General features: G+C 33.4%; 1 protein-coding gene across 22 annotated transcripts; it reads right to left on the minus strand.

Annotated features, from left to right (window-relative positions):
• Window positions 1–2,000: 2,000 nt before the first annotated feature.
• On the minus strand, window positions 2,001–10,172 carry LOC114258984 (MLO protein homolog 1-like). Of its 22 annotated transcripts, none has more exons than XR_014327670.1 (11): window positions 9,943–10,167; window positions 9,736–9,786; window positions 8,599–8,710; window positions 7,551–7,625; window positions 5,861–5,908; window positions 5,316–5,448; window positions 4,921–5,009; window positions 4,732–4,781; window positions 4,573–4,626; window positions 4,295–4,373; window positions 2,001–2,270 (listed from the first exon to the last, which is right to left on the minus strand). XR_014327670.1 is itself a non-coding variant. In XM_082866562.1 (11 exons), exons 6-10 carry the CDS (start codon window positions 5,361–5,363, stop codon window positions 4,341–4,343), a joined length of 261 nt encoding a protein of 86 aa, XP_082722688.1. In that variant the 5' UTR covers window positions 5,364–5,448; window positions 5,839–5,908; window positions 6,434–6,633; window positions 7,551–8,710; window positions 9,736–9,786; window positions 9,943–10,166; the 3' UTR covers window positions 2,001–2,270; window positions 4,295–4,340. The 22 variants fall into 22 exon arrangements, 7 of the variants coding, with proteins under 7 accessions (XP_082722688.1, XP_082722686.1, XP_082722685.1 ...); XR_014327669.1 differs by lacking the exon at window positions 8,599–8,710 and adding an exon at window positions 6,434–6,633 and having other exon boundaries at window positions 5,839–5,908; window positions 9,943–10,165; XR_014327668.1 differs by adding an exon at window positions 6,434–6,633 and having other exon boundaries at window positions 5,839–5,908; window positions 7,551–8,710; window positions 9,943–10,164.
• Between the last annotated feature and the right edge of the window lie 255 nt (window positions 10,173–10,427).

Consider the following 10,427-nt stretch of genomic DNA (forward strand, 5'->3'; position numbering starts at 1 on the left):
ATATTATGAATAATAACAAAGTTTATGAAAATCGTAGTTCTAAACATTGCAAAATTGCATTTTCATGGTTTGGTTCGAATCCAAATTTTATGAAATCATAAGTAGAGATTTGGTCTTAGTTTTGTTCAAAATTTAACCAAATTGAACCATGCTCACCCTAAAAAATTGTAGATAACACGCAGCTTAGAGTTTGATTGATAAAAGCCCACGTTGACTTGGGCTTGGGTTTGGACTTGGGCTTCTGTAGAGATTGTAGATTTTGTGTTCGTTTTGGACAGACCCAAATATGAACTATGGGCTTAGGATTGGTTTAGGACTGATCTCAATTTGGCCGAGGCCTCTCCCCATCACACAACACACACACACACACACACACACACACACACACACACACACACACACGCTCCTACAACCAAAACCCAACCCTTTTTTCTCTTAGGTCCAATTTGGCAGCTAATTTTTTTGGCTAAAAAGAGTTAAGAAGTCAAAGAAATTAAAATATTATATCATACAAATCAATCAATCACTTTTTCTCTCATAACTATAAACTAAAAAAATCATTCCAAACAACTTTTTTCACCTTATAAACAAATCAAAAAATTACTATGGTTGTGTTTGGTTTATAAATTTAGGTAAAAATTTAGAAAGAAAAATGAAAAATGTGTGTGAAATGTAATTATAGTTCACTCACATATATTCTCGTTTTCCCTTTTCAAATGTCTCCATAATTGATGAACTAAACACATTCTAAAAAAAACAAATTGCCAAGTGGGTTAGTGAGAAAGACACCCTTACCAACCGACCCTAGAATGCCCCCACACTGCTTTGATTGCCTTGAACACAAATACCCATTCCATCATAAGGATGATATGCCATGTTTGGTTAGCTTCATAAATCTAGTGAACTCTATGTAAATCATGATTGATTAGTAAAAACCAGGATGGAAGTCCTATGGGATTGTTAATCCTCCAAAGGATGGGGTTTGATTTCTCATAAGAATTGGAGATGGAAATACTATTTTTTCTTTATTTTATAAAAATTAACAAAATTATCTTTTATATAATAATTTTTTTATATAATTGTATAAATTTAAATTTCAATAAACTAATATCACCTTATTAATACACAAACAAACAAAATTTATCTTATGTTTTCAACCTAATAATCTAATCAATAAATCCTATCATTCTCAGCCATCTTAATTTTGCAATTAAACATGTTAGAATTGCCAAGGGTTTGGATCAAATTCTTCTTGAATACCCACCAATAATTCATTTAATAATTTGACACTACTAAAAAAAATACTTTTTGCGACCGCCATAAACCGTCGCAAATAATAAAAAACAGTCGCAAAAGACTTTTTGCGACGGCCCATGCGACGGCAAATGGGGGTCGCGAATATGGGGGTGGCAAATACTTTTTGCGACGGCAAAACAACGGTCGCAAATTATTTGCGACCACCTAAACTACTTATGGCGACCCCTATTTTGCCGTCGCAAAAAACAAAGAAAAATACTAACATGATCTTTGGCGACCATCTTGTTACCGTCGCAAAAAATTAAAAATAAAAATAAAAATAAAAATAAAAATAAACAAATTGTGAAACATTAAAGCCCTTTTACCTATCCAGCTGTTTATCAAACAAATTAGACAAATCAAACCCACAGCTAACCTCTAGATATTCTTCCTATTTTCTTCAAATATTAAAGCTTGAACAAAATAAAAACAAAAAATGTCACAATTAAACAATTACTTTTAATATGTGAAACTTTTTTTCATCATATTCCAGTTGGGGTAATATCTGTCAAAACACTTCCAGTATACAATACTACTAATAGAACTTACAAAAGGCGTGTCAATGAAGCACAAGCATTTCAAAGCCCAAATGATGAACCCAAATGATGAACTAAAGGTTTAAGATCTAACACGAGGCCTTTCAAGGACTGGGAACATCATTGTGAGAAGACATAAAAATGCAATCAAGTAAAGACAACCAAACATGCAGAACTAAGCTTCTTATGGAGCTCATCCAATTCCGATTGATAGCATGAGAAACCACATGTTTTAACAGCATTAAAATCCACAAGCAAAAATAAAGGTGAATAACCAGTAGCAACAATAATTCTTTGTTCTCACAAGATAAAAAAATCTTATTCCAATCTCTAATCAGAGTAAGAGGGGAAGGGGAATGGAGGCAGGATAAGACAAATCATTGCTTACTTCTAATATCCATACTACCCTTGTTTTTTACCGGTCATACCTGCAACCACCTGCAAAGATGCAATCCGAATAATCAAATTAGTTAAAATTACCCGTGCACAAAATTCTTCCATCAGGTACATATATATTTGAAGTAGTACATAAAATGCCCGTAACGTAAAAAAATCACTTTCGAAATGTTGAAATGCAAAAAAAAAAACCTTAGGGGTAAAGTACATGGTTTTTATAGGGGAAGAATCCTAGTAATTTTTCTAGGCAAGACATCAAAAAGGAGCCCAAAACTCCACTTATCAAGGTCTAGAGAAAGCAGCCGGGAAGCACTAGGGTCTACAAAAGGCAGCTATTGGAAGATGCCTAGTGATTACAATAACATCCTAATCTCATCATACCAGCACCAAATATAATATAAGGCCCACCATTTGATAAGTCATACAGTTAATTAAATTACTAAGAAACATCAGATGGAAGGACTGGAATACTGGCACCATTTGTTCACTACTCTTGAATTTCAAATCCTCAAAACAATTTTGATATCCAAATTAAAAATTCAAAATCCACTATCGAATTCAATGTATTTCTGCTGAAGCATGTGGATTTAAACATGTTGCCAGACAGATTTAATGGCATATCTATAAGCTATTCTGATTATTTCTGTTGTCAGAGGAAAACCTGCGACATTCCTTTGTCCTGTGATTGTACAGTATTGATTGAAGGGCAGTGCAGTCCATAAAAGAAAATCAAAGATAGGACATGTTTATATATATAGTTCCAGCACATGATTAGAGAGAAAATCACAGTATATACGCATAATATGTATATAAAAATCACAGTTTATATATATAGTTCCAGCACATGTTTATATATATAGTTCACAGTTGATATATATAGTTCACAGTTTAGAGAGAAAATCACAGTTTATATATATAGTTCCAGCACATGTTTATATATATAGTTCCGACATTCCTTTGTACTGTGATTGTCCCAGCCCCAGCCCCAGAAACAGAACCAGCCTCATCATGATTAGAGAGAATTCAGTTAAACATTGCACAAGGAATACCAAAAGCACATGTTTATATATATAGTTCCAGCACATGTTTATATATATAGTTCTGCGCTCTTCATTGCAGTAGAGGTGTTTATTGAGTGAACATGGGACCTCTCTCAAGCTCATACTCCCAGCCATACCCTGTGACTCTAAGAACAAAACACGTGCCGTTAGGTTCTTGATCATCGTAGTGAACCTAGACTCAACGTCTTGTGTCACACGCTGTGTGATCTCATCAATAAATGAAGGGGCTGCTAATGATCTTAGATTCAACCTGTTCAATAATTTTTCCAGAAGATAGATCATTGATGCAGTACATTGAGAAGCCACCATGGCCTAATGTAATATTGCTTTTGATCATATTACTTTCGTCATAAATTAGTTTATTTTTTTAATTTTGTTTCCCCCCAATGTGGTTATCCCTTGCGATGAGTTGGAATAACATCTGTAAAGTTTCTAATGTGACACCCAAGGCATGTGATGCTCTTTTATTTGTAACGAAAATATGGGCAGTATGCACCAAGAGCATGCAATTACAATCAGGCTAGCTTGAGGTGTCTTATTTTGTCCATTTTTCATTTAGATTTTCAAAACATGATGAGGAAGTTGTGCATTCGTGGGATTTTGTTTAGGAGTGTAGGGGCATTTGTTAATAAGATTTTAGACGCTTAGGGTATGCGAAGTTTCATACAATGCACAACTCTACTCAACTCCTCTTGGCAATACCTCAATCAAACTACTCATGTTAGACCCAATGACAGTCTACTGTCTACGCTACCATTGTAGATGAATAAAGTTAGTAGATTGTGATGTTTGAATTATTTTGATCCAGAATTGAGAATATAAAGCCAAGAAGAGAACAAAATGAGAACGTCTATCCTAACAATGCTTGCTCACAAAACTAATTTAATCACAATCAATCAATCCAATCATGCTAAAACTAATTTAAAATCCTACAACTCAGTTATAGATAGTGAGAAAACACGCATCGATTAGTTTGAAATGAAGGCATTGAGGTCGTTGTCTAACCTTAAATCAATGAAATAACTGTCAACATTAAGTCTCTCAGAAGTCCTTATATGCTAGCTGAGTTAGGTTTGGGCTTGACCTGTAATGACAGAAACGAGAGTTAAAAAAATATTAGATCTAGAATTTTTTCTTTCCTAAATAGAACATGTCTGATTGATATTCAAAGCACATGTAGCAGCCATGAAATGAACAGCATATTCAACAATTTTGCAGAGAGAAGTAATTTGAACAATTCAAGCAATGAAGTGTTTCCAGTAAGGAGCTTCCAAATTACTTACATGTCTTACTTACAATGAGTGGCACTAATGAGATCCAGGCAAGCGTGTACCAGCCTACACAAGTTTTAGAAGATAAAAATTATGATTTTATATAATCATGAAAGACTAAAAGTGAATTTAGTCTGATATCATCAAACAGAAACAGAGATGTTTGCTTACTGTAAACATTCAGCAGCAGTAAGATGACAGCAAAAACCCACAGTGGGAAACTGCAAAATCAACCCAAATTTAAAAAAAAAAAAAAAAAATCATTAGCATATAAGTGTCTTGGTAGATTCATTAAATGATATTCCCAAAGCCAGTGAGGAATATAGTTGACAATATTGAAAGAAGAAATGATGAAGTTACCTTATTCCCACCACCACCTCGAAGTCATCTTCCATGGATCTCTTAATATATTTGTGGAAATTAAATTTGGTATTTGGAGCAAAATGTGCCTACATACATATATTTATCAGACTTAATCTGTTGGGACATACCAGAATTAGTCATGCATATAATTAACATTTTAAAAAGGACTTTAGGCCCTGTTTGGAGTTGCTTCTAGGGGTGTTCATGTTAAGTATCAAATGATTGATGTGTTGTACTTGAATTTGATAGTGGATTTATTATATTGTTCAATTTAAATCGAACATGTCAATCATTTGAGATTCAACTTGAAAATCCTGGGGAAATGAAGAAGCCCACTTACGTTGATAAACCCACTGCGCATAGTTATATATTCTGAAAAAATAGTCCCTTACATGCTGAAAAAGCTGACTGATAACACACTGAAAACGCTCTTGCACCATTGGGGGCGGTCCTTGTCCATGTCCTTGCGCATAGGCATAGTCATAGGCTGGAAAGTATGGAGAAGAAGGGATTTGCAAATCATCCCTAAACAACAACCAAATTCAATTGTAAGGCAATAATCAAGACAAATAGAAACACTCAAGTGAATAAAAAAATTAACAACAACGGCAAAATCTAAACACAATCTAAAGGAATTCAATTGCAATCCTATAATTTTCATTCTCTGTATGAGGAATATAAATAAATCTGTAAATGGAATTATAAACATGACATCCAAAACTAAATATAGAGAAAGAACACTGACATCTAAAATGATAATTAGATGAATATACTCAGATCCTCAATCATTCACATGTAAAACAAATTCCAATAGGTTTGGATGGTAACAGCCTTATACATGCCATCAACACATATACATATCGTGTTTTTACTTGTTAAATTTCTACCATAATGATAGAACACAGCACTACTTACAAATCAGAAGCAAGAGCATCACCTCCAGGACTATCAATTCGGATGATAACAGCCTTATATCTTTTTGACTCTGGAATAAAAGATCAGCATTAGCTGGGGAAGGAGCACAATTATAGACAAAGGAAAAGCTAACTGAACACAGAAAAGTAATTAACTCAGTGAGCAGTAAAATATAGTTGGTAATGCCATAGCAATTCCTTAATCTATAAATCCAGTTCATCATTTAAATTCATGTCTTTCTTTATTTTGTTATTATTATTATTTATTTATTTTTAAGGTCTCATGCATCTTGAATCCAGCATCAGTGTTGCAATCTTGCAACTACGTTTATTTTTCAATTCCGTCTTCATAATTAGGATTTGCAATTTAACTTGGAACTCAAGATTGAGTATTTCTTTCTCTTTATTCATCAGATTAAAACATCTGACCGTTTCCATTCAATAGGTCTCCAGGTACTCAAACATTTTCGTGCAATTGATACTTCACTTACAAGATGGTGATCCTTTCATTTAATGAATTATTTGAAAATCACTTTGTCATATTACACAAACACTGCAGTCACCAATAGATGAAATTGAAATGAAAAAAAAGGAACCTGAGTGAGTTGGGAGACGAAAGAGTCGTGATTGTGAACATCAGAAGCGAAGGAGCAATGATCGATGCTACTAGAAGCGGAAAACAAGAGGCTGAAGTTGGATGCGACGGTGAAGATGACGAAATCGAATGATCTCTACTGGTTCTGATCATCAAACCTTAGTAGCTCCGGCATTGTTGTCTGCTGCTTCTCATCACAATCTTAGAGAGAGAGAGAGAGAGAGAGAGAGAGAGAGAGAGATGTGTTTGTGAATCGTCGGGAAAGTGAAAGTGAAAAGGGGGTTAGGGCATAGGTATAATAAGAAAGGGGCAAAATAAATAAAAGAAAGACTCAGATGTTGTTGTAAATATTATTTTTTGCAACCGTTAAATAGTCAGTCGCAAAAAATTAGTCGCAACAAGTCACTTTTCTAGTAGTGAATATAGAACCATGCTAACATCCAAATCTCTATTTCTAGAAAAATAGAGGTTCATCTGCACTAGTTCTTCTGCTCACTCTAACTTCTAGTTTCGGTATTACAAATGGTTTTAGGTAGTGATCCCCTGCATTAGTGCATATTTCAGAAATATTGTGAGGAAAACAGAATCATAAAAATCAGTTTTTACATTTCTGTAGAACACTAAAAAGTATTTAGAAACATTAGTGAAATATATATTGGTGATCTGTTATGGTGTATGGAAACAATGTGTTCCCTTATAGATATTGTAACAAGGACGCATATGGCAGTGGCCAACATCAATATTTAACAAATTAACAGAATCAATTAATTGCACACAAAGATTTCACAAAATGAAAAACAGATGAGAGATAAAATGTAATGCCCAACCTAATGTTTAACATGAATATTTTTCTAGAAATGCAGATCACTGCTTATAGTTGTTAGATCAATAATGTTAACAGATGAACAGTACAGATGATCAATAATGTTAACAGATGAACAGTACAGATGATCAATAATGTTAGATCAATAATAATTACAAAGGCTTTTTTACCATGGTCTGACAGACTACATAGAGTGAGGAAGGGAGGGATGGTTTAGTAATAGAAAGTAATAATATCAAGACAAACTAAAAAAATCCAAGGCAGCATTTAGGCAAACACATAAAAATAGACTTACAGGTACTGTAAATTCTTGAGCTGGCCAAGCTGAGGGACCAAAAATTGGCCAGATAATGCTGCATTTCCAAGATCACTGAAGAAGAGACAAACAACCATCATAGAAGACCTCAAAAATTGGGAGAAAGTTATGTACTTCATGGAAGTTCAAAATGTTTTCATGTGCATTGATATCATCAAAGAAGATAGCTTACACTCTTATCACACTATTTTCATTTTTTATTTGGATCAAGCCTATGGCATAGATCAATCATCAACCCCATGTATATATCCTATATTTTAATTTTGATTTAAAACCAATTAGTCACATATAGAGTACACCATCACTGTTAATTTAATTGTCCTTTATTTTATCTCCGTGTACTAAGGTCTAGCCTACACACACAAACTTGCAGGCACACTGTATATAGAGAACATAGGATTATGACTGAATATTAGGTTTGTTATAGAACCTGACATGGCCTGAGATGCTAAATTAGAGATTTGAAAATAAGTTACCACAAGCACTTCTTGAAGTTAAAAGTTTGTTCAACATAGGATTATGAACTTGATCCATGCTTATATTAGTTAGTGTTGTTAGTCTATATAAGCTTACAGTTTTGACTAATCATGTATGCTTTGGTTTAGGGAAGAGTAAGAGAAGTATCCTGTCACAATCTTATTAACCATTATTCAAAGAAAGAACCTTTCCACAATTTTATATTTATACCAAATTGATATTAACATTGTCACTCACAATATAAAAAGATATTAGTCAGTAAAGTTTAGTGTTATAAAACTTACCTAATAGACTAAGCAAGAGATACTGGGTGCATGTCCAACTAGGCACATTGGACACAAATCCTGTACTCTTTTAAGTCTTACGCGTGTCAAGTGTTCAACACCATTACTTCTTGCATTTAGAAAAGTCAAGAGCAACATAAGAGACAATCAAGCATTATTAAAGGTCAAGCAGGGGACCTTAATTGTGTTCTTCCACACTCTTCCATTCCATAAAATTAAAACCACAATTTAGAATACTAAGAATAATTACATGTGAAAGACATTACCATTGCTTCTTTGAATAGATACTCCTGTAAGTGAATGCAATATTTGAAATCATCGCACTAATGAAACCAGTCCAGTGGAAAGAAAGTTCCGTTAGTGATGCCATTGATACGCCTAATATAGAATTTGAGAGGATTATCATCAACAAAAGAATATGTTGCTCAATTTATTTGATCAAGCCCTTGGTTCTTGACATAATCACATAACCATTTGTAAACAAATTTTATTCAAATGCTTGATAAAAAATCTAATTACATGTACAAATACGTGTGTAATTTATACTGTGATAGGTTACTCGATTAGTTTTATGACAGTATCACTTTTTATTAAAAATAATATACCCAGCAAATCAGGTTTAGAGAAGCGGTAATTTTGATTCAACATGAAGACAAATGAACTAATAGATAGGAACAAAGTCGAACAATTACCAAAAACAACAGGGGCTAAGTCGAACAATTACCAAAAAAGGGCTTAAACACCAGGGTTTACGGAGCTACAAAATACATTTAAACTGAAAATACAAATCGAAATAGCTAGATGCTATCATTCTTACTGCTATTATGTGAATTTTCAGAATGTAAATGTGGGGAAAATTATTATTGTGCTTCACATGTTAACTTTAATATGAAACTAATTTTTTTAAGCTGTAAAAAATTCAAATAAATAAACAAAACACTAGCTATACTACAAAAAAATTCAATTAAAATTCCAATGCACCTTCATCAGACAAAATATTAAAATAAAACAAGTCTATACAAAATTTAGGCTATAGAAATTTTTTGTTTGACTAGCGTCATAAATTCTTTTAAAAACTCTATGTAATTGTGAGTAACAAAGCCATAGAGAGAGAGAGAGGAGAATAAAAAGTAAATGAATCAAACCCTAACTTTTGCTCTCTCACAGTATCTCTCCTAAATTCTATGAATTTTGCGAAATTGGCTATGAATCGCAGAACAAAAAATAATCGAATTCAGATGTGTGTATATAAATATGCATGTATATGTGAGAAGAATTGAAAATAGATAGAAACATTTCAGATGAGAAAAGAAAGAATTGCAAATAATTGAAAACCTAGATTTCCTAAGTCAGATAGAGAGAGAAGCAGAGGTGATAGAGGAGGTTGAGGATTGAAAAATTACTTGTATTCTCACAAGACACCGATGAAATCACCTAATTTGCAATGAAATCACCTGAAAATTCAACAAATTGACAGGTACATTACAAGTTCCTGAATTCAGAAACAATTTAAGAGAGAGAGAGAGAGAAGAGAGAAGAGAGATTGAGAAATTGAAGGGGAGAGAGAGAGAGAGAGAGAGAGAGAGAGAGAGAGAGAGAGGGAGCCATACCTGTGACGACCATGGGTGAGTGCGAGAGAGAGTTAAGGCACATTGAGAGCTTCCATCATAGAGAGAGAGAGTTATGAAATTGAAATTGGGGAAAATTAATTAAAGAAAGCCGTGTTATTTGCATCCCTTATAAGTTATGGCTGTTGGTGATATTTTTTTTTTTTTTTTTTTTTTTTTTTTTTTGTGACCGCTTGTTTGACCGTCGCAAAAGAAGTGACGCAAAAAGTCATTTTTCTAGTAGTGTGAAAAGTTGGTTAAAAGTTGACTTTTTGTTTTTTATTTTTTTGTTCTTTTGTGTGTAAAAAATATGAGAGATGATGTGATTCAAAATGTGTTAAAAACTAAAAGCTAGTTTTTTTGTTGCTTCCCAAATGGCCCTTAAGTCCTTTTCACAATACACACTCTCAAAATGAGATATAATAGAGATAAGTTATGATACTTTGTAATGTCAAACCGAGTTAAAGGCTTCACTTACGTCTTTTATG

Source organism: Camellia sinensis, chromosome 4, assembly GCF_055761805.1.
Source record: "Camellia sinensis isolate YWXY chromosome 4, ASM5576180v1, whole genome shotgun sequence".
NCBI lineage: Eukaryota > Viridiplantae > Streptophyta > Magnoliopsida > Ericales > Theaceae > Camellia > Camellia sinensis.

Excerpts from the sequence above, each read along its gene's own strand:
- LOC114258984 (XM_082866559.1), bottom strand. The coding sequence starts at position 5,363 with ATGGTGCAAGAGCGTTTTCAGTGTGTTATCAGTCAGCTTTTTCAGCAT. Across the intron at positions 5,010-5,315 it reads TCAGTCAGCTTTTTCAGCAT|GCACATTTTGCTCCAAATAC; the intron begins GTAAGGGACTAT and ends ATATGTATGTAG. Across the intron at positions 3,540-4,585 it reads TCTCATTAGTGCCACTCATT|GTTGAATCTAAGATCATTAG; the intron begins GTAAGTAAGACA and ends ATTATTGAACAG.